This window comes from Chlamydotis macqueenii, chromosome 17 (assembly GCF_036417535.1).
Source record: "Chlamydotis macqueenii isolate bChlMac1 chromosome 17, bChlMac1.mat, whole genome shotgun sequence".
Classification (NCBI taxonomy): domain Eukaryota; kingdom Metazoa; phylum Chordata; class Aves; order Otidiformes; family Otididae; genus Chlamydotis; species Chlamydotis macqueenii.
This window is the reverse complement of record NC_141572.1, coordinates 12,112,740-12,137,585: the sequence shown is the minus strand read 5'-3', so window position 1 is coordinate 12,137,585 and position 24,846 is coordinate 12,112,740. Positions and strand designations below refer to the sequence as shown.

Genomic DNA, 24,846 nt, shown 5'->3' with positions numbered 1-24,846 from the left:
CTAGAGAGGCAGTTCTCTTGTCAATTATTGATCTGAAGAGCTTTTTCTGAATGGTTGTTTGGTCTACCAGCACAGGAACAATGTAGGTTTTAAGAAAACCAGACTAACCACTGAAAAGAGTTACTGGAACAAGTGTGCTGGACAAGATTCACTGCTTTTGCCATGACAAAGACCTGCAGCCATTACACTATAAGCTAGCTTGTCTTTAATTCCTTATTTTATCTGTACAGATGCTTAATACAAGCCTCCTTATGTTTCTTGTTTATTAAGTTGTCTCCAGTAGCCCAGCAGGATATATTGGGAAACTCAATGCTTAGCACAGAGGAAGCAAGTCACACTGAACTTAAGCACTGCTTCAGGGGATTTATTTTTAAACAGAAGAATATTCCCGAGTGGACCTAGGCTCAAGATGAGTTGCTTGACTAGCCTCACATTTCAAGGTGCAGATCAGTCACTAAACTGAATTCTTTTCCATAACAAACCTCTATCTTTTGCTGTGGCTTGAAGTGTTTACTGGAGCTACTCAGTAAGGAGCAGCTTACTGTACAGAGCTCCATACCGAGCTACTTAATAGCGTACAGAGCCCTGCATAGCAAATCACGATCTGCATCACCTCTGAGCAGTCTAAATTCAATGGAGAGAGGAGATTACACAAGAAAAGGCAGCATCCCTTTTCCTGAAGGGGCTGAAGTACCTGCTTCTCATGGCAGCTCAGGTAGGGCTCCCCACTCCCTGGGGTGGGCAGGCAGCCCTTCCAGCATTGCTTTGTGTTTGACATAAGGCACACTTGTGTTACACAGGAAAGCGGATACCACACAAGACAGAGCAAATACTGAAGCCAGCAAACCTCCCGGTAACCACATCAAGCACCCTCCAGCTCCATGCCCCTCTGGAGCATCAGCAGATCCCAGCACCATGTAACCAGATCTCCAGTCACCCAGTGAATACTGATTAGCACACATGCAGGAAAGGCTCCTTCTCATCAGCTACCTCTCCCCTAGCAGAGAGCACTTGTTAATAATTCAGCTTCATGCCACATCAGGACTGGAGTGCTGAGGCTTTCTCCACTAGAGCTGTAAATACAGAACATGACTGCAGCTGCGTGTTCTTGCCTGCAAAGTCCTTCAATGAAATGATTCAGTGCCCTAGAAGGTAATGAAGAAACATCTTGAGGTCACTGCTGAGTGGTGCTCACCCACCATCCATCAGAGGGAAGGGAGACAGGCAGGAAGAAAGCCTCAATCATCTGCTAAGAGTCTGGCCAAACCTGCAGCACCCATTAACCCTATTTTAGGGCACTCTGAGCTTCAGAAGCCAACTGGAACAGGGCCACCAAGACATAAATACCGCAAACACTGAAAGCAATTTCCACAAAGATGGGGGGGAAGCACCCCTACAGAGTTTGCCCAAAGATTTTACACCCACCCATTTCACACAAGACCTTTGTATCCTTCGGTTTAAATACTGCTGAGCACTGAGGGAACGTGGAGAAAGCTGTACACAGAATAAAACATGGGCACACACTGCTACTGAACCACAGTGCAAAGCCCTCCCTGGGGAAAGGGTTAAAATGTAAAAAAAATGGTAGTATTAAGGTAGTGGAACTACACAAATTCCTGCTCATGGGAAGAAGTATAGCATCCATGGGTCCCAGGGGCTGGGTGGGAGCCACATGTTCGCCCAGGGCAGTGCAGCAGGTACCCCGCCATCCCTGGGGACCTCTTACTGGTTGCTAGGTGACAGCACACCACTGTCCCCTGGTGATGTTGCTGTGGCAACCAGTGGTGATTTCTGCTTGTAACGCCATGACAGACAGCGGACACGCAGGGAGACGCATTTGTGACGTCCGAGGCAGGCGGGCGAGCAGCAGAGGCCCGTTTGCCACCCCCATGGGCTCAGCTCATTGCTGGGATGCGCCCCCAGCATCCTCTACTTCATCCCCCCATTTCCTCCCCTGTTCATGGCAGTTTTTCCCCCCAAAATCACCCTGGAGATCTCTCAGCCCAAGGCAGCCTGTTGTCCACACCACCCACAATAAGCTTTTAAGCTTACTGGGGGAAAGGTAAACATTTTATTCCCTCGGTAAAAAGAGCCCCTTGAGAGCAGGTCAATCAGCCCACACAAAGGTGACTGTGCCAGGGCTTGGCACAACGCAACTCCCCCTGCGAGTCCAGCTCAGGGAGCACAGTGCAACAGAAATTATGATCTGCCAGAGCTGCTTCACATCCATGCTCTGTGTGGCTCATCTCACATCCTCAGAGGCTTGTGGTGCCTGGATGGAGCAAAGACATCCCCAGAGCCTAGACCTCCCACCCCCCTACACCCTGGGCAGCACATCAGGAGGGAATGAGTGTCCAGAGCACCATTTAGGACAAAAATATTTAAGTGTTAAGCACCTGATAGTCAGCCATACACTCTCTTCCCTGCACTTAACTGACCCAATCTCTCAGCCAGCTTTCACCTCTAGGAAGTGGTTCTGGAACAGATTTCAGGAGTTTCTGCAAGGCTTCTGCCTTGAGGCATTGGCACCACCACTAAGCCACAAATGTCTGAAAGCAGGAATCCAACCTGAAACTGAAGGTGAACTTGTTCTGGGCTGAGGAGGTAGAAATCTGAACAAGTCCTTCCTCCCCTCCCACACTGCACTAAGAATTTCAAGTGGCTACTCTGTTTGGGTCCAAGTTTTTATATTTTTAGGAACTGTTTTATTATGCAGTAGCTCAGAGGTAGGAACATGTGGGCAAGAAGAGATTTTTTTTTTTTTCCAAAAGATTCCTGCTTATTCACACTTGCTGTAAACACTTCCTCCAGGAGATTCTAGAAAGTAGGACACAGAAGGTGTTTGCATGCAGCCACTGCAATACTAGCTAGAACCACAGCTAAACATGATTGAAGGCTTTGCAAATATCTACATAAGGAAAAAAAAATTAAAAACATTTGATCTTTAAAGAGCCATTCTGGGTTATAAAGTTTGCACACCTTATAATAAAAGTCTTTACATTTTTTTTAAGTAAGATTGGTTTTCCCAAATGCAATTCAGTAGACAATAGCTCACGAGGGAGATCTCTTCTACACTGAGGGGTTTTTGCCAGCTGTATTAGATGCTCTGATCACCTATGAAATTATAGAAGCCCCTTGCAAAACAGCCTAGAGCTTAATCAACATTTTATTTAGAACAGCATTTAGCAAAATCCAGTTTATTTTGAGCACAAATATAGGATCATCTCTTGCTGACTTCTGATGGGCACTGCAATGCAATACAGAGCTGGCTTATGCTTGGCAGTACCACCCATGGGGATGGGAAATGCCACCATAGATGGGGAAAAAAAAAGCTGTCTAGAGGTGAGAGTACAACAGGAGACAGCTGACAAATTAGGACATAAATCAAGTGACCTGCATGACAGAGTGAATGGAGTAAAAGGTTCCTCATAAGTAGACCAAGAGAGCATTTCATTTGGAGGAGATAGAGATTGGCCTAACAATTTCATTAGGTGTCCTCCTATAGAGGCTCAGTGCTGTAGCTGCAGAGATTTGCACCAGATTTCCTTCAGGGACAGGAACCCTGTCAGAGTCTGAGAAGGAGGGCTGCCAAGATCAGAAGTGTTGGGAACACTTCCATTAACTCTTCTCACCATCTCCTCACTACTATGCCCTGGAAAGTTCTAATGCTGAAGCATGTAAAGGACATTTTTAAAAGGCGGAATTACTTGGATAGTTTCAGCTGGGTTATGATTTTACCGAGATATTACACGTCTGCATTACTGTGCTAAGTTTAGAGCTATCACAGAATAATTGCAAGGTCTGGGTATATATGGGTACCTAAGGCATCCAGCTCACTTGAATTTACCCTTTAAATATCACTTACTAGTTCCACTGTGCAGTTCATCTGACCTAAAAAAAAAAAAACATAGTGTTTTGTCTTCATGGCTTCTACCTTCCCATAGATCCAGATTAGATATTAGGAAAAAACGTTTTACACTGGGGGTGGTAGAACACTGGCCCAGGTTGCCCAGAGAGGCGGTGGAAGCCCCATCCCTGGAAACATTCAAGGCCAGGTTGGACGGGGCTCTGAGCAACCTGATCTGGTTGGAGATGTCCCTGCTCCTTTCAGGGGGGTTGCACTAGATGGGCTTTAAGGTCCCTTTCAACCCTAACTATTCTATGATTCTGTCCCTCAGTCTCTTTCTCCCCTCCTGAATACATCTCAAAAATCAGTTGGAGCTTAAGTTATCAGCAGCCTCAGGCTGGCAGTTGCCTCTGCAGTTTTGTTCCTTAAGCTGATGTGAGACCATGTTATCCCTCACAGTTCCTTTGGGCTTCGGTTGGCCCCCACTTTCAGTACACCAAGAGGGGGAAATTTAGCCTTGTGATTCCCTTGTTCTTTACATCCTTGGAAGTCTGTTCCTGAATTCACTTCCAGACTTGGCAGTTTTGTAGTAAAAGGAGTGCTCTTAGAAAGCCATTCCATTTGGCAACTATTTAGCCCAAGTTGTTAACGTTTATTTGTTGAACACAGCACCCTTGTATTTGGTTGCCTACAAGCTCAGATCAAGGAAACTGAAGTTTTCTGCAACTCAAGTACAAACGAGCAGATCTCTTGTGCACACCAGGGCCATGAGACAGGTACAAACCTAAAGGCTTGCTAGAGAGAAGAGTCTATAGTTATGGAAGAGATTCATAGTCCCATTAGCTTTTGCAGGTGAAGTGTTTCAGGACCAAGTAAACACCCACAAGTTTTAACAGGAGGTGACCTTTCAGAGAAGTACTTAAGGAGTTCTCCTTTGTTTAACTTGGTTAGCGAGTCTTTTGCTTATATTTTATTGCAAGACCAGAAAACTGAGGCACTGAGAGGCTAGGCAGTAATTGTCAGTGTAAGCCAACAAACAAGACTGTAGTAAAGGAAAAATCTCTTCTCCACTTAGGCAGACTGCAGAGTTTGATCTTTTCTCTTGGCCTTATAGAATGGCAATGAATTGGGGTGGGTTTTTTTGTTGTTTTTTTTTTTTTTTTTTGAAAGTGTGGATTAGGAATTTAATGAACTATGTCCCATATTGAAAAGTGTACCACCTCAGGAAAAAGCTCATAGTGCAGACTTTACTCCTTTATAGAGTTTAAGCTTTATTCTGCGTATTCCTTACATAAAGTACAAAGTGTATAAAAGTTGCAGGATAAGAATTAGACTAGACATGAAGAAAAACATCCTAGCTGTAAGGTTAGCTGAGTAGGAGAATAGATGGCCTGGACATGCTACAAGGTCTCCATCAAAGGAAACCTTCAGGAAGTGGTCAAATAGACACCAGTCAGGAGAGGCTGGCCAATTTTGCCTTGGCATGAGAAGAACTATGCAGAGTTCAGTCTGAAAGAGGCCTTCTGAGGTTTCTCTATCTTTTATGCAGGCAAGACTTTCCGTAACATCAGGTCAAGTCTTCCTGCTATTTATGAGTACTGAAGGAAAGAGGCAGAGAAGCCTGGAGGAATACTCACAAGAAATAAGTGATCTCTAAGGCTTTGGCACAGACTTGCCTTTTCACTCTACATGAGGATAACGTAACTGAGGGGTGAAAACAAATGTAAACAGGGCACTATTCAGAAGTAGGTTCCAACTTTTGCTTGAACATGAGCTCTTGAACAGACTCAGATACTGGGGGAATCATGCTTTCCAGCAGATTTATGTTTAGATGAAGCCAAATTAGAAAGCCTGAAGTGACCCTGTTTGTTCAAAAGAGATTGTTTGTAGAATTTAGCAGTGTGCTGTTTCTCCAAATAACTTCTATTGATAGGCTAGGAAGGTGCACAGAGATTTGCTAACTCAAATTATTTCTGTAGTTTTTGCCTCTAATCCAGAGAGATTTATTTCCCTAGGCTTTACTGGATGTTGTATTTCACTTTGTGCACAAAATCTTCCTAAATGTTGTGCTTCCTACTGTTTATTTCCCTCTCCACCTTAGCACAAGGGACTAGACATCTTAGTGAAGACTGACTAATAAATATTCAAAACTTTAAGAGCTCAAGGCAAATGCTTCTGAAACTGATGATTTCATTAATACTACTACCTCTTCCTGAGGCCTTTCTGTGCCTGAAGGACTGGTGTCTTGGGCTGCTTGATCAACTTCTGCTGCAAGAAACCACTACTCCCAGATCTGCTGAGCTACCCCATATTCACCTCAGTCAAGGCAAGACAGCCCAAAAAGCCACTATTCTGTTCAACCTGCTTAGGCTCATCTGGCTTGTTTTCATGATATGGACAAATAGCCCAGAGGGATAAAGGTGGAAAAGGATAATATGCACTTGCAAATAGCTTATTTTTTTCCCCTGCCAGAAGCAATTGCATATCCCTGGTGCTTTTAAAGCTAAGTAAACATAGGCACCTCAACATCTCCCAGGCAGCACCCTGCCTTCACATGGAGCCCATGCTGGACACAGACCCCAAAACAAGCAAATAGAGAATGGTGTCATTTAAGAGCAGGACTGGAGGCAGACGGAAACATTGCTCACAAGCAATTTTCTTGACTGGCTGGAATAGACAGGCCGAGCACCATTTTGTTTTGAATCCCTTGAAGGGGAGGCAGGTGCCACTGCAGAAACCTCTACTGAGATTGTAGCCACCAATTTGTACAATCTAAAACAACTCATCAAAACCCACCTACAGAGGATTAACAGGTTGATTTACTTCATTTAAAGAGGCCTCCTCCATTCCAGGCATTATTCAACCCATCAGCTCAGAGCTGCTTACCAAGATTAACTCTTGCACCACGAGACACAGCCCATCAGCTGCAGGCTGGCTCTCAGCAGCTCCCTCCTTTCAAAGGAGTCATTGCATTAGGCTTTGAAAACTTGGGAAATTCCTTCTGTCTTCCCATCCTTCATAATCCTCCATCAAGAGACAGTACCACAAACTAAGAAGGTCAAGTTGGGGGAGAGGAAAGCAGACAGGCAGCCTTTCTCCCTTCATTATAGGTCACTGCCTCACCTCAACACAGGAAGGGCAGATTTGCTCAGTGTGGAACAGTTCCAGACCACACAGCTTTAACGCTCCTGGTCCCGGATACGGGCCTCCTCCATCAATCACTGCCCCTCCTCATGACCAGGGAGCACACTACCAAGAAAATATTTTGCTATGTGAAACAGATGATGCAGAAGACTTTCCAAGCATGAACTTATTCAAATTAATATATTAGCTCTCCTGTTTCTTTTAATTTCCGTAAGCAGGGCTATAAGCCACCCTAGGTCAGGGAAAGCAGCATAATCTAACCAAAATGCCTGTTCAGACTCACATACCAAGTAGCCTGTGATGTTAACCCTTCCCACAGCTCAGGGAATGTGACATAAGCACCCAGAGCCAGCTGGCCACTGTGCAACTGGGCAGGAAAGGAGAAAACCTGAGGGCAGGAATGGAGCAAACAGCTGGTTATGCTGGAAAGCCATTGCCAACACACACATCTATGCATATATATATACATACACACATACATACATACACACACACACCCCTCCTCCATTCACATCACTTGGCATACGAGACATTTGCTTGAGGCACCTGGTAGTATTTCAGGCACATGAAGTGGACAGTTTTCATTAAGCCTGTGTCAGCACCACAGACTGAAATGACTCATTTCTCCTTACAGTCTGCTGCTGCAGACAGATGGGCAGCCATCTCGCAACACTGCGAAAGCCTTGTCTGCCCTTTTGCTCAACAGCGGATGAGGCCACTGCAGGATAAGTTGGAATCATTGAGGCCAAGTTGCTGCTGCTTTAACATCACAGGGAAATTTCTTGCTTGTGTACCAGTAGTCTCCCATATTCACCACAGAAGAGGCAGTACTTCAAAGACACTCAATCACTTTTTGGGGCATTCCACCAGCATCGTTAGGCAAATATCCATAAATACCCTTCTCACATATCTTGTCTCACTGAGATTATCCTTGTCTCCTTGGCAACTGTCAGATGATGTATAATGCTAGCAGGGATTAGCCCCAGTGAGCCTTATAACCCTGGTGTAAATTCCTACTCTATGAAGATACCTGGCCAAACACTCTTTTTTTCCTGGTAATGTTACAATGTTGCCATAAACAATATTAAATCCAAGAACCTTTCAGTAAACCTGCGTAAGGAAGAAAACTAAACGTGGACCTTTTTAAGTGGTAGTATTTGTCTTGTCCTCCAAAGAAATAAGTTTGAGACATGTGGATATACTTGGTGTTTCACAGCTTGACAAGTAAAGCTGTATTTTGAATCAGTACTTAAGAGAAGGCTCATGCTGAAAACTTGGGCTCTAATATCTTTATCTCCTTTGTCCCTTGGTGCCAGTGGGGATCACGCTGGGAAATTCCAAATCCCTGCAAGAGCTTAGCAAACTTATGCTACGCTTTAACCTATTAATTGCTGAAAACTAGCCTGGATTCAGGTCAATCCATGTGCATACTCTGCCTGACACCAGTTGTACTGAGGCTTTCTGCCTCTGAGTGACCGGCCATGGGCTGCACTCTCATGCCCCGTTCATCCCCACTGCAGACACAACTAAAGGATCAAGTCAAGGAGACGCAGCCCCAACACCACAAAGTTTCAGCAAGTGGAGTATTTCTCTCCTCCATACCATGTTTGAGCCTGGTGAGAAAGAAGTTGTTTTGTCACTTGGTACCCCATTTGATCTGCCTGTGCACCCAGAGCAGGCTTTTGCCATGCATGGTACTAACATTACACAGATGAGACGTGTCCTCACATCGGAAAAGCAGAGTACACCAGCGCAGGGAGCTGAGCAGCACTGCATCATACAGAAGTGTTAACGGTTGGAGGATCCAAGAGATAACAAACAGTCTATGGTACACACAAGTGACACAGTTAAATTATTTATTCCTTCTTCAGTCCACTTGAGTCTTATAACATCCCCAGCTTCGGGATATCTGCTCTAATTCAACAGAATTTAAAAAAATAATCTTTGAGCAGAGCCAAGGAAAGGAGGCTAAAAGAAGCACCAGCATCAGCAGCAAAACCAAAACCAAACACACTACAGCAGAAATAAAAGTATTTCTGTAATAAAGCAAACAAATCTCTGGCACAGCAATGTGTCTATATATGAATTCAACAATGTGCCATGGCTGATAGCTATTAGACTAATCAACGAGGGAGAGCTGAGAGAGGAGGTAGGACACAAAACAGCCAAGCCAATGGGTAATGGGGAAGCCGCTGTAGGTAGCGTAGTGACAAGCAGAAGAAAATCCAAGTCTTGGCACAAGCTGGTTACCAGTGATGCAACATGATTTCTTTGCATGCTTCTGTGGACCTGTTTGCTCCCCAGCCATCTGCCAACTCCAGCACACACCTCATTACGAGTGAGACAGGAGGGGGAAAGGGTCAGTGGCTTAAGGGAGATGATGTTTAGCACAGATAGGATAAAAGTCTTCCTAACTCACATGCCTATGTACTGGCAGAAGTTTTAAGTGACATCATTTTAGACACTCCCAGACACAGCAAGCACTCAGTAGCTTTAGTATTGCTACCACAGGTTTGTGCACAGAGAAATTCAGCTACAGCAGCAGGAATAAAAACTGCTGCGAGCTGAATAAAATGATTTCCTCTTTCACTGATCACATTATTTTTGCTTTTGAGCAGCAAGAGGAAGAGAAAGTTAATAATTTATGTGCAGCAATGCTAGGGAAGTTCCTAGCTTAAAATCCTACTGTAGTAGCATAAGAACTGGAGCAGTAGATCAGCCTGTGCTCAAGTGCAGGATAATCCACACACACTCATGCAAGGCAGCCCCCTCTGCTGAAGATAAACCAATAAAAGAGAACATAACTGCAAAGCAATGAAAGTTGCCACAGAAAGTATGAGCACGCTCAGACAGGGCTTTCAAAATGAAGCATGCTCCAACAACCCAGTATCTTGTCAGGGGGACTTTAAAGCTGAACACCAGCCACTGCCACACCACTTTTGTTGTGTTTTACTTGGTGTACTTTAGCTAGTCTCCCATTACCTAGTGAGGGCCAGAAAGCACTTCCACAGGGTACCTGACACTCATCAGTACTGACATTTGCTTAAAAGCACCAGAGTCAAAACCAACAGCATTTTTCCCACCCTCTCTCCTTTCTCCAAAAGGGCACACGTAGGCCTTTATACACTGCCCTTCCAAGACATATCATTGAGGGTGAAACAGGGAATTTTGGTGGAAGGAAACATGCTTCCCTCTCTCTGGTCATTACAGGTTTATCAAGGATGCTACTTCTTTCCAGACAAAGCTGCAGCAAGGAAAAGCTTGCAGCCAGCAAGGAAAACACATCTTCTCAGCATCAGACACAGGACAGGCTGCTAATTCTCACAGCATCTGTCAGTATAATATTTCTCAATCAAAGATCTTGTTCAGTGCTTACAGGTATCTCATCCCAGTGTTGGTTTGTAGACAGCCTCATGGCTTGGTTGCACAGAAACCTGGGCTGCAGATCACCCCCTGTCCCCATGTCTGCCTGGCACCTGCTCTCTCCTGCATCCCCCACAGCCCAGGCTCACCACAAGCTTGCTGTGTCTGCATGGCGTCAGCTGTCAGAAAGCAACAGCCTCACTGCCAAAAAAACACAGCTTGAATGATTCTTACCACTCTGAACAGCATCTCAGACTGCAGGGGAAAGGGCTTTCTATTCAGTGATGCCTGACCTACATTTGCAAAACCTTGGCTGTAGGTACAAGTCTAAATACAGCATGCATGTGCCAAATTTGCTGCCCACAGCCAAGCACAGAGCCTTTGTCTGCAACGTTTTCAGTGGACTCCAGTTCACATGCAGTTACTCTTTAACACAGCTGTTGGGATGTTGCTACAACAGGTTGTTGGGTTGTTTTTTTTTTCTTCTGACAGCACTCCACCTCTCCTCTATTAGAAAAATAACTGAATGCATGAAGGCTTTGTGACTGAGGTGGCTTCCCTTAAGTGATATTCACAGGGGCTCTTTCCAGTTCCTGGTAATGCATTCCCTTGCATGTGTATGATTTGACAGAGCACAGTATATCTTATACGTGGTCCTACAGTATATGCTGCACCCATCTTATTTTTCAGCTAAGTTCACCATCCACATCTACTTGATTTTTATTTTCAAGCACAACTTTCTGTAGGACTTAAAGTACCAAAATGCCAGTGAGTTTGCCGAAAGCTATTATTTAAATAAGTTCATGCAAGAACTTCTAAAAAGCTAGATTGTAGGAGGACAGGGCTCCAAGGAGAGATCCACATTCTTCTTTCTGGACCCTCCCATCATCCAGAGACTCTGGCCACAGCAACACCCATGCAGTCTCTTCAGGGGAGTGCCTCACCTGCCAGGCTGACACATGCATAAGATGATCTAGCCACTTGCAGAAGTGCTCAGCAGCTTCCCAAAAGCTGGATTACAGGTGTTGTTTGGAAAACTTACCCTCAACTTTGAATACATCTGCTGTGGCTTAATTTAACAGCTCTGGCTTATGCTAGAAGCTACTATTACATATTTGCCACTACATACTATTGAGGTGCAGACTGCTCTGAAGGCCAAGCCCCTGCCCTGAGGATCTACGACTTAAAGACCTAATCCCCTTAGTGCTTACATCCATGGCACTGCACATAAACAAGTACTTCTATGTTCAACCGTCTGCTGCACTGAGTCATAAGCTGAACCTTAGTAGTAACAGAACAAAGCTGGGCTGAAAGGAGAAAAGTGTTCATGTACTTATTACATATAAACTTATTACATATAAACATACAAAGTATAGATCTGTGTTCTACTTCAGCAGATCAGAGTGCTCGGATATAATTACAACGTGCTAGTAATAACCTTTTGTCAGCAATCACCAAGAGCAAGGTCTGCCTTGTGCTCAAAGTCTACTCCAAAGACTTTATGGTCTAAACAGATCTTTTCACGCTGCCAGCAAGGGAGAACAATACAGGAATAGCTGGAGGCCACTGAAGTACAGGAAGAACTATTGCTAAGTTAAATGCTATCTGTAGAAGCTTTTTGTCTGCAGGTATCCAGCACAGTTCTGTTGTGTTTAGAGCAACAGATCAAATACTAGCTGACCAAGAAATACTTTAAAGTAAGATGTTACCCAACAGCTCCAGAACAATCCTTCAAGAAAGGAGATTTGGACCTTTTTATTTAAGCATTGCAATTGTGACATGCTGCTATGTGGGGTCCCCCACCCCTAGAAAAAAAAACTTTTTGTTGGACTTGCTCATTTTTGTGGCACTCACCTTTCACTTATGACCCTATGCACCTATCAGTGATTAAACCATTCAGTGAAGAGAAAGCTTTAATGGAATAGTTTGAAGCTGTGGCTCCCATCCTGACCAATATTCACTGTATGGTTTGGGTTTCCTTATTTTTCTACAGAAAGCAGCCATAAGTTTTACTGCATCAGCAGTGAGAAATAAGCCTTCTGCATAGAACATTTCATATCTTGCTTTACTCAAGCCAAACTCAAAAAACCCAACTTTTTAGCTCTTCCTCCTCTGGGTTTTGAAATAAACTCATAAAAAAAAAAAATAAAACTCATCAAAAATAAACTCAAGTTGTGAAAGAAATGAGTGAACACATCAGTACTGTTCTTAAGAAATTACCTGATGGAAGTTACTGAGACTCAGACTTGGCAGGGATTGAAAAGCTAATAAAACACCTCCCAGGTCATCCTACCACAAAGTTTAAATATACATCTACATTTCAGAAAAATGTTTTCTCTTCCTTTCAGAAGGCTTTCTGAGAGAGATTAGTATATTTTAAGCCGACTCCTTGAATTTCATCCCATCTTTTTTTGGCATCCACTCATTTCACATGTGTGGGAATGGACACCATGCACTCAGACAGACGTGTTTGTAAGCGCAAGTTTGAGCATCAAGTCTACGTACATTGGAAAGCTTTTGTTTCAAATATTACTACTAAATCCTAGAAGAATACATTCTGAGCTAACAGGATGTATAGATTAAGATTTCAAGAACAGGCAGAGTTGCTAGCCTGCCATCACATATTAGATATCCCCAATAGAACTCAGTTCATTTTCTTTGAAATAGAGAGTGCTTAAAGCCAGAGTAAGAGACTGCAAGAAGCTTAATTATTGTGCCCTGCTTCCAGGCACGGACATTTGTGTTTGAACACCTCCAGGTTTAAAGTCTTAGACTAAAACTATTTCATAAAAAAATAAACTAAAGAATGGAGATTGGCTGTCCTGACTTCTAGCTACAGCAAAGCCTCTCAGAGCAGGAGGGTACGTTACATTTCACTCTGCCTCCACCACCATAAGTTTCTGCTTCTTTTTTTCAAAAGGTTTTAATGATCATGTTAAGTCTTCATGTTTCCAAACTAGTCAGGTATTTTGCATTTCATCAGGTTATCATCTGACCCACACTTATGGCTCACTAGAAATTTACTGGAAGAAATACTTTTCATCCTTTAGCTCAAGTAGAAAAGTCAGACTGAGCTCAGAAAAACTGGATTAAAAACCCACATCAAAGGTAACTTGGCCAAAATGCTCTATCAAGATAAAATGTGTCTTTTGTCAGGGAAAGATAACTTATTCATTGAAATTAAGCATTAGAAACGTATTAGAAATTACCTAGGAAAGCAGATAACTGAACTTAATGATGCAAAACATGGACCATCCAGCTTTCAAACTGTACCAGTTCCCTCTGTTAGGCCATTGCAAAACTTGAGAAACTGCAGTCTCGCACATAGGTGTGAGGCAGTGACAGACTTTTTAACCTGAAGGCCCCAGACTCCCTTGCTACACACCAGACCTAAGCTGTGCTCCAGGGAAATTAACATGGTGGCTCATCTTAGCTCCACTTTAGAACCCAGACTTAATTATTTAAGCCATAAGCCTTTCTGCTTCCATTTACAATTAGGTAACTGAAGTGCAGAAGAACAAATGCTTCATGCAAGGTCATAATGCAGCATCTACACAGAACCAGAAGAGCCTACTAGTGTAACACTTTATTACCCTATTCCTTCTCAACAACCAGGAGCCAAGTTGCTGCCAACAAGCCCTGTATTCAGCTCTCCATTTAGAGCCCTACAACACACACCAGCCCTGGGAGCCACTGTGCAAGGCTGTCTCATCTCCCGCATTTCTTCTGCAAGTAGAATTTGCATACAGAGAGCAAGAGCCACTGCGTGTACTACTTAGCATCGTGCGTCCTCCAGGCACACTTTGTCCTCTGAGTTATCTCCACTGCTAATTTATTGCAGCATTCAAAGCAGCAGGCCTCCGGCATTCCCTCCCACAGGAAGCAGGCTGACTCATTTTTCCACACACTGTATTTTCCTCTCCACAAGAGCTGAATGCTTAGGTCAAGAATAAACCACAAAAAAGGGAGGCCCGTGTTTAAGCACCTCCTAAAACACGTGCACAACCCACATCCACTTGTGGAGCTATTTCTTTCATTCAAACAACGAACCTAGAGACATTACACCCAGATGGAATTGCCCCATATGGTACACAACTGTCTTTGCTTCTGCTCTAAGCCACAGTTCCTAATCCTGTAAGATGATTTAGTCTAAGATAATGGTTTTTGGCCTCAGCCAAACAGTTATCTGAGTTAGCATTTACTGAAAAACAAGATGAAGACCACCATTTTTAATTCATTCTCCTAAACTCTTTGCCAAAGCATTCAGATGCTTGCCTTGCAAACTGGTTCTCATATATCAACTACCCTTAAAGGAAGGAAAAAAACTAACAATTACATTGCCAGGAAAACCCTGATTATATACTTTCATGCTTTGCTTAGTGATGCAGCAAAAATTCACTATACCTATTAAAAGGAATTTTCAAGGACACTTGGAAAGAAAAAAGTAGCAGTACCTTAGTGTGCCTGAATGTTAACAGCAGTTATCTCCAGCAGCACTTCCAGCTCTCCAACCATGAGAAACATGGGAAGCAACCAAAGCCACCTGATACAAGCACTTCACTCTCAAAACCAGGGAATCCAGCTTCAGGTTGAGCAGGTTCAGGTTTTGCAGAAGTTTCTGGTAAGGAATTAAATATCTCCATTCTAACACTTCTTCAACCTAGTGGGCAGGTGCAAGCCCAGCCCCACAAAGAAAAAGAAAAACAACCCCACCTGCTCTCTGCTCTCTCTTATAGCCAGCTCCCCCACTGGCCTCAGCCTCTCAGGTGTGAGGCATCTGAGCTGATTTATTGATTGCCATCCACAAGAGCCCACTGCCTGACTGGGGTGTGGTGAGAGGAAACTACTCAAGTGCTTGGTTTGTTTTATTTTAGAACTCAGGTAAACAGGAGTGAGATCAAAGGACAAGCTGAACATTTCTTATTTGTCCTACAGATCTGCAGCAAAGAACTCTCAGTTCCATACAAGCAATAAAGTATCATATTTTCAAAATGTCATGACTGTGGAAGTAGTGCAGAGCTTAGAGTAAGATGCCACTTCTGTCCTTTGTCTCACAGAATCCTCTCGGAGTAGGTTTAATGCTACAGCCATGAGGCTTTTCCCATCAGTAACATGTCCTCAGTCTGATGCTTATAAAAGAGCAATTCGAGTGCCTCTTCCCCATTACTCAGACTCCTTGCTTTGGCAATTAAAGATCCTCATCTTTGATTCTCTTTATTCTTGAGAGGTCCATTTTGTGCTAAAAAAATGCTCATTTGTTTCCTCTTTTGTTCACGTGCTCTGTTGTCAGTATAGGACCCTGCAACCAGTCTAGCTGGCCTGTGCTCTACAACATCCGCCTGTTTCCTGCTGAAGGGAAGGCTTATCAACCCGGACAGCTGTAACACAGAAGGTCAGGCAGTGTGCCACAAAATCAAACCCTTCTGTCTAAGCAGATATGGATTTACTGGATCCTCTGAGTAAGAACAGAGAAGGAATAACCTGGAGGAGACCTGCAGGGATGTAAAGACCATTGTAGGTAGCTGAGTGTGAAGGTGTGTGGTACAAAGGCACCAAATGCCAGACACAAAGTAATTTACCTGAATCGCACTGAAAAAGGTGACAGAGAGACAGTGTGCCACATCCACCTCACAATTTCACGTAGATGTATGACTTCAGTGCCAGGCCCCAGTGAGGACCTCCCAGGCTGGATGCTGCATGTCCCTCCTGTGGCCGCCCCGCAAACCTGACCTACAGGCAGCAGCGGTCAGCGGGGGGTCAAACCCAAGACAAACATCAGGGAGTGGGCTGGAGGGTGCTACGACAGGTTGCAGAGATGGTTCCTGAGCAGAAAGAAACCTGTGTTAGGAAGTAAATCTTACCTGCAAAAACTAAGCAGATATACTCACTCTGGCTACTGGTATTTAATCCACCTGCCAGTCTGCTTATAGCTACTGGATATAATAGGTACCTGTTACATAGCACTATCCTTACACTTTTAATTTTTTTTTCTAAAAATATCCCATGAGATCAATGTTAATGGTCTCTGTTGGATGTTTACAACCAAAATATTTTGGAAGTGTTGCAGGTTTCTTGAATTCTCATTTTTTCACACAACTTCTCCAGGCTGTCACAGCTCTCACACCAGCACCGAGCTGCTACATACTTTGTGTGGTTAAATTTCCCCACACCCGGACAGCAGCAGAGCGAGGGATGAGGCAAACAGAGGAGGACTCGGCCCCACCACACCGTTTGGCAGAGGTGGTGACAATGCCGGCCGCCGCCATGACACACAGCCCTCCCCAGCTCCAGTGCCCCGCGCACTGGGGAGCTGCGGCAAGAAGACCCCCTTCTCCAGCCTTAGTGCTCCCGGGGCGGTTTCTCACACTTTTTACCTCAGTCATCACGGCCAGACGCTGTTTTGTCCTTTCTTAAGTACGTTTTGCCAATGGCGCCACTGACAGGCTCAGCCGGGCCCTGCAGTGGAGCTGTTGCAGAACCGGCTGGAACCGGCTGCGTCCGGCACAGGGCAGGCGCGGCCCCCCCTCAGAGAGGTCCCTGCCGGAGCCTGGACAGCTAGAGCCGGTAAATTCTACCCCTCGCCTCGGTGAAATGTGGATTTAAGAATTTATATTAAAATAGGCATTCCTCGTACACACTTCACAAACTTCACTGATGACATTAGCTGCAAAAAAACCCCTCCTTGCACGGAAATCAAAATGGCATCATCACGACGCTGCGAAGGTGGGCAATAACGCGGTCCGTACTGCTCCACCCCTCATCCCTTCAGCACTTTACAACAAAATATCCCCACTGTTAATCCAGTCCGTGGCAACGGCTAGTCCGAGCTTTGCCCGATACGTCTCCCAGTCACTGATTTCACTTCAAATTCCTCTAATGGTAAGTGAGGCCCTGTCTTTATCTCAACCCACAAGCTATTTAACCTTATTTTCTCCCCTGTCTTGTTGGGGAGAGAGAGAGCAGTTGGGGGCTGTCTGGCCAACCCAGCATAGTGCCATTGTTCTTCCCTATGTGTGGCGGCATTGCTGTCGTGGGCCTGAGGGGCCACGTCCCAGAGGCCGTCCGTCAGGGAACCCCTCCTCTGTGCACATAAACCAGCAAAAGCAAACCCGAGCCCTCAGAACGTAACGAATTGCAAATACCGCTATTACATAAGCACTTTCCTGGATAGAATAATGCTTCAAATAACAATTTAAAGTTGACCTGAATTAAACACTTTGGTAACAAGCTCTCAAAGATTCCCCTCACTGGGCAACCTCCACATTTGCAAAATATAGATGGCTGCTTATGGCACCAGCATGCCAAGGGCTGGAAAACAGCCATGGCCTCACTGCTTTCTTGGCATGGGTCAGTTAGCCCAGAAAACCAGGCTTCCCGCCACTGCCGGCGGGCACCGGAGTGCCGGCTGCTGGCTGCGGTGGTGGGGCAGCAATCCCAATCCTCCTGGGCTTCCCTCAGCAGCCAGGTTAATGTATTTTTTATTATTATTATTCTAAGCAAGATGTTTGTTGTTTCCTCCTTTGTTTGCGTTTCTGTAGCCAAATGTATTTTCCTCACAGAGGAGAGCTGGGAATCCAGGAACCTGAAGCCAGAGGAGGCAGCAATTAGTGGTTTGAAGTGTTAATGGTACCACAGTGGGAATGGGGAGTCCCTTGAACTCAGCTATTAGCAAATTAATAAAAGGGGTAACACACTCTCCTGAGTGTTACAGATTTAGCACTAATTAGGACTTCACTTTGTTAGCTATTTTAGGCAAGAAAATCTTCAATATCCTGTGTGGAATTTGAATCGTCTTGTTTGTAGAAGTAAATCATACAGAAACATTGATTTCTTCACACAGCTACAGTCTATTAAACTTTTTCCATTCTCCTTTCTGATATTACTTATAGCTGGATATTTTGTATGCAGTTAGTTTTATTTAGCAAATCTTCTCCCAAAAGAGGGTTTTCTTTGAATGAGACTACCCCACGGGCCATTCATTTCTCACAGTCCATCCCAAACATTTCAAAGATGTTCTTCATAGGAGCATCAGTGCTCAAATTTGTTTACATTTATTTAATTTACTTATTGCTCATATATTCCAGATGTTAAATCTCATAGAGTTATTGTAACTGGTAAACCGTATTTTTCTGCCAAATATCTACATAGTTTTGTATATTTTAGCAGTTCAGAATTAATCACAAGAGAAACTTAATCAAGTGTGCAATGAAAAAAAAAGCCCCCAATTATGGCAGAGGCCAAAATGTCCTCCTGCTCTTTCTTTCCTCTTGCACTGCCCAAATCTCATCTAAACCTTGCCTGAAGTCTAGAAAACAAATCTCACAGCTGATTGAATATATTTAATTGTGAATTGATGTCTATGCTTTTGGAGATTATTTTAGACTCTGCCTGGTAGCTGTGTTAGCTAATTTGTCTATACCCAGGAAATTAATTCTTTCTTAACTACAGAGCAAAGCTATGGTGTTGAGCGATATATGTCTGCCTTTCTGGAAAGAATATGACTTCTCTAGCAAAATCAATGCATTGCTAAATGATTGACATAACCACAAGAGGTTTTAGCTTTTAATGTTTAGGAAAACCTTGACAGGGAAGAGAAAGCACTACATTTTGCATAATGAGAGTAGAGCCAGACTGGCTGAGGCAGAAGAAACTTGCTTCAGTTCAACAAAAGTGATAGGTTGTTTGAGCAATAAAGGGAAAATGTAGATACGTTACATTTTCTGATGACATTAAGTAAAAGAGCAGGTTAGAAGTAATCACTAGTGAGCTCATGGTTTAAAACACACGTTTGCATCCACACAGGTACAGCAGTGTGGAGAGCCCACGTAGGTGCCATATGAAAATATGCCATAAAGCCTGACAAATACTGGACACTGTCAAGGTGGCTTCCCATAAAAGAATGCAAATTGGTGTTAAATCTAGACTTTATAATCAATTAGAAAGCGTAGTTTGGCAGCAGTATTAATAACCTCTGAAACAAATGTAGCATGAAAAGGGTGTTTTCATGATTACAGCTTGTCTCGGAAGACTTTATCTCCTGTCTATGAAAAATCGTATCTTTGCAAAGGTGAGACTAAAGGTGTCAGCCATTCCCCTGTCTAGAAGAACTGGATGAAGACTTTTCCTTGTTCTCCTGTGAAGGGAAACACGATACAGTCATTTCTGTTTACTTTTGTTAAACAGCTGATCAGAGAGAGTATTCTTCACACTGGGAAGCTAAAGCAAGTATTTTTACTTTTCTCTACTATGTGAGATAGGATGTGAATGGTGTACACTGAGGTGACACTGTAACAGCTTGTCTGCATCAGGGCCCTAAATGCAAACAATAAGTGAGTCCTTTCTTCCCTCCATGTGGGCTATAACTGCAGTAATAAGATGTGTGAGCATGTAGGCTAAGCAGCAAAGAGATAAATTCCAGATGATGATTTAAAGGTGGTGAATACAAACCTTACAGTCTTGCAGGCAGTCTAGTACCAGAAAGGACCTTTGAGGTCAATTCATTTCCCTTCTGTCATAGGCAGCTCTCTGAAAGAAACTGCATGATAAAGTGATCCAGCTCCATCACAAAATTAATTTTTGCCACCATTTCTCCTACTGTAATGGTACAGGAGGAGGAATCCTACTGCAGCTCCTTGGAAATGTGGAAATCTTCCTATCCCCAGCTTCAGTATACTCTTATCCAGTTTATTCATACCATTTTTTCTGCCAAAATTGTGCTCTGCTTAAATAGCACCTCTCCCTTCTGTGTGCTTATCTGTGATGCATGTAAGGGAGTCCTCTCTCAGCATTTGTTGCACAAAATAAAACAAGCCGTCCTTTTTTTACTCTCCTTTCATATAAAAGACTTTCCACAATCTGGATCACCCTTGCAGGCCATCCCTTCACCCGCTCCAATCTGAGCATGGGGACCAGAACTAGCAACAGCAGCTATATATTGTTTTACCAGGGATTTTTACAATGCCATTAACACTCCCTTGTTTCTTACTGCCACATTGTACATTTACACTGTCTGAACATAAAATCGTTCTAGCATATAAATTATGTTATACAGTTAAAAATCAAATGCTGGTGTGTCATCTCATCTGGTACCACTTGTGCTCCTTGGGAGTGTGGTCAGCATCTTGCAGGCAAAATCCTTTGGTGCTTTTCAGCTGGTGCTTTTTCATCCTTGATAGCTCCTGCAGAGTATTTCAGCATGAAGATGTTTCAGCAGTCTTTACAAAAGCAAGTGATTCATTCAAAAAAAAAAGCACAATCCATCTTCTTTAGTGTCACCAATTAATAGCTGCTCAGGATGCTTTGAAATCTATAGCTGCTTAAGGGAAGAAAAATAACCAACCCCTTCCTATAGTGCTGTGCTATCATTATATTTTGTGTACTCTGCCTGTGCAAGGAAGCTTTATTAAATAAGTGAGGTGAGGGCAATATGCAAAGGCCTCTGATGTGAGGCTTTAAAGAAGGGGAAAAGACTATTTATGCTAATCCAGGATAAGAAGGGAACTAAAAACCAATTGGTAGACAAGATTATTTCTTATTGTTGGAAACCGTTTCTTATTCCAGAAGGCAGTGGTCAGAGCATGGCTGATTTTGGTGTCCATGCTTCTGTCTTCTGCTGCCCCTGCAAGCAAGCAGTGTTGGGGGCAACCACAGTTTCCTCCACTTGATGGAGCTGGAACAGCCTCTTACCTCTTCTGATTTGGATTATTTTGCTGCAGACTGTGCAAAATAAGGGACCATTTTTAAAAGGGGGGAGTGTTGCCTTTATGGGCAGCTCAGGCTGGGTCTGTGTGCTCATTCTTCAGGTCAGAAGCTGCGAGAGCAGTCATTGCACCCTTTGGTAGAGCTGCTGCCTTGGCTCCCTGTCAGCAAGAGCACCCTGAGTCAAATCCTGACCCACATTTGCCAGACATAAGGATGCACTCCCAAACCTGCCCACAGCTGCTGACCCCTATACAGATTTTCTTCTCTTGCCCCCATTGCTCCCTCCCATCTCACCTGCCTGTCTAAGGCGTTGTGGCTGCTGATGGCATTTGCCATTGGAAATAGAGCTCTGCCTGTGTCCCGAGCATGATGGCAATCCTGCCTCTTGATGGGTATCCGTTCACTTCTAGCTAATCTGCCTGAGAGGGAGGTCTGTGCCTAAGTGTAGTGGAACCTCATGGAGGCTAATTAAATAGAAAACCATCCATTTGTGCTGTCTCATTAGGGATTTGTCATAAAAACCTTATGTTCTCTTACAAGCCTAAACAAGTGTGTTCACCATGTAAAAATCAGCCATAAAGCTGTCTGGAGAGTAGTTAGCATGTTTAAGCTGTCATTTATACGGGCTGTCTGCAGCCTGGCTCCTGCAGGTAGGAATGGCCTCCAGTGTCCTCAAACCACTCCACAAAAATGGGTCATCCCTCCTTCAAAATGGGAAGAAGGACCAAGCCCAGCAATCCTGCACTGACAGTCATGTGGAGCGGATATATCTCCGTCTGGCTCTGGCAGGAGCCAGAAATCAGAGGCAAAGAGTACTTGTTATTTCAGAGCCATGCCAAAGATGTTCAGAGGTTTAGAAAATGTACATTTAGTAGCAGTGCTTCCTGGGGTCTGTGGAGGTGGCCTGCTCTCTGCCTTTGCAAGTGGCCTGGTCTCCTCAATCCCGATCAGGCTGCTATTTTTGAGGAAAACTAAATTCCCTATAGGGCATAGGAGTCATCACGCTGTTTTGCAATGGAAGCAAGTTATGGGCTGTGTCCCTTTGGCTGCCCCAGGCGAAAATCAACAGGGTCTAAAAGGCTTCTCTCCTCGAGGTCCATCCAGGATTAGCTTTTCCCTTGTCCAAACTCTGCAGGCTTCAGAGTTTATGCCAAAACTAGGGCTTGTGCAGAGGTCATATTGGGGCAGATTTCCCATGGGCAGGCGGAAATAACTGCTGTCCATCTATGGGACGACCCCCTGGGGTAACACCAGCTGGTGTCTCCTTGCAGGCATCGGAAGTGGAGCGGCAGCTGTCCCTGCAGGTCCACACCCTCCGAGAGGACTTTCGGGAGAAAAACTCCTCCAGCAGCCAACACATCGTGCGGCTTGAGAGCCTCCAGGCCGAGGTGAGTCACCCGCGCTTGGCCTCACTCCCTCAAAATGTGGCCAGGGCCAGTTTTAACTTGTGTAATGAACCCCTCTGAACTGGGTAAACAAAACCTGCTGCTTGGAGCAAACAAAGAGAAGGACCATAGCTGTGAGGCAAAGGACTCCCCTGGTGATTTTTGCTCCAACCCAGGGCTGGCTGGGGTGGCACAGCCAGCTTCCGCTGCTGCCTTGGCCACAAGCACGCCTGCAAATGAACAGATGGGAAGGATCTTTCAGGAGCTAAACCATGGCTGTGCTCTTACAGGGCTGCTACCCAGTACAGATTAAACTCTGGGGGCATGGTGGGAGGGTCTGCAAGGGTTTTTCTGTTTCTCATGCTTGCAAAGAAAGCAGCAATCCTCTCCTACCTCTGAACCATGCACGTGGGAAAGCAAGAAGTCCCTGCCTGTTTTAGCTCTGGTACATTAGCAGGAATGATATTACCTTCCTTCTGTTTCCCTTCCCTGATGGGGGTCACTGGAGACCACGTAGGCAGGAGCCAGAGGGGCAGATGTCCAACTCTACTACCCTCACACTTTTTTTTTCTTTATAAGCTGTCTGGAAGAGCTTTTTCCTAAAATTTCTCAATTTCTTCTTTTCTCCTGCTCCCACCTGCTCCCTGCTGGTCCCTCGCCTTTTCTTCCCCTCCCCTTGGTGCGGAGCAGCAGGTTCTTGAAGTAAGTATAGAGGCTCGGAAAGGGTTTGCTCGCGCGTCCATTACTGTCACCATGCATGCCTGTCACTGTGCATGCCTCACCTTGCCTCCTCGCCTCCTTCCTGTTTCTTGCTTTCCAAATTCCTTTCCCCCTGTGCCCGTCCTATGGCCCAGGGCCCGCAGCAGAGCAATGTTTTTTTCTGTTACACAGTCATTCACAGGGTGTTCATTACTGGTTTGGATACCAAATATGAACTCTTGATACAATGTCTGTATTATACTTCTTATTTTTCTTGCATCCCTTTTCTCTAACCCACGCAAATCATGATGGTGGTGGGAAGAGACATCTGAGAAACCATTAGTCACCTAAGAGCAGCTTTCTCATGCCTACAGCAGCCTTTAACCTGCAGAAATAGCAACTATACACATTTGCTAATATTCCTTTATGCAGCCAAATCTTTCCAGCAACCTGGAAAGCAGCAAAGAGACAAGGTCCCAAAGAGGCCAAGAAAGCACTGGGAAGTTGCTGAATTTGTCTATGGTCCATTAATTGAAAGGAGGCCATAGGGAATATTTAAGATTGTACTGGACTGGTAAATGGCATACCCAGTCCCAAGAGGTCCTGTGCGTACTAATCTGGAAAAAGGCTCCTTTTTCTTGGTTAAACAAGAAGTGACCTTGGCTAGTGCTGATTCATCCTGTGCACTGTTCCCAGCTAACTGAATCACAGAGGTTTTGCTTGGCACATTGTCCCTTTTCACCTGAAATCACTGTCCTTGACAATTAAAAGAAATGAACCAATTTTAAAGGCAACCGATCACTGGGAGACTAAAAATAAGTGTGGCACAGAAAGGAGTCTTCACAAGTCAAAAAAAACAGAAAAATCCCTGATGAGGACCTGGCGAACATGCACCAATTTTAAAAAGCGTCTGGGCAGTGCTGTGGCACAGCCGTGTGGGGAGCGGGATCCCGCAGGCTCACGCTGTGGTCTGCAGCACCCATAGAGGAGAAAATGCCACCATGCTCAGTCGGGGACCAGCCAGGAAAAGTAACTACTTTTGCCCAGTCTTGTAAATTTTGAGGGAAAAGGAGTGGGCAGGGCTGGTCTCTGCTTAATCCGTTTGGACATTTCTGCCTACTCCCTGCCCTCCTGCCAATGCATACCCAGCCCCGCTGGAGCTGCCCCTGCAGCCTGGGGAAGGAGGCGTTTCCTTTCAGAGCCTTTCCAAGCTTTAAACTACACACAGAGATACAGTTTCTCTCATTCGGGTGCAAGGTATGTAAGTACCTACTTTTGCTTTTTGCTGTTTCATTTCTCTCTTGGGAATGTGATTTCCCTCCTGTCTGCTCCCTGGAAAGTCCAGAATCTGACGTGGCCTCTCTTTCCTCTGCAGATCAAAATGCTGACAGACAGAAAAAGGGAGCTGGAGCATCGCCTTAGTGCCATGATGGAGGAGAACGACCTGCTCCAGGGAACCGTGGAGGAGCTGCAGGACCGAGTCCTCATCCTGGAGAGACAAAGCCATGACAAGGACCTGCAGGTGAGCAGGCAGGGATGGGACAGAGAAGAGGAGCCAAAATAGAGTAAAATGTGTGATTTGGGGTAAAAATTACCAGGAAGATAATCAGGAACTGGGAGACAAAACAACTGGCAGAATAAAATGGCTCATGTAAGCATGGCAGCAAGCAAGGCCCTGGGTGCTCCCCATAGAGAGAGATAACAGAA

General features: G+C 44.6%; 1 protein-coding gene across 1 annotated transcript in view; it reads left to right on the top strand.

Moving 5' to 3' along the window:
- BICDL1 (BICD family like cargo adaptor 1) overlaps window positions 1–24,846 on the top strand; it is a 49,708-nt gene that overhangs the window by 9,948 nt on the left and 14,914 nt on the right. The window contains exons 3-4 of the mRNA XM_086761424.1: window positions 22,327–22,443; window positions 24,515–24,661. Of these exons, the coding sequence (XP_086617550.1) occupies window positions 22,327–22,443; window positions 24,515–24,661 (264 nt within the window). The remainder of the gene's footprint in view (window positions 1–22,326; window positions 22,444–24,514; window positions 24,662–24,846) is intronic.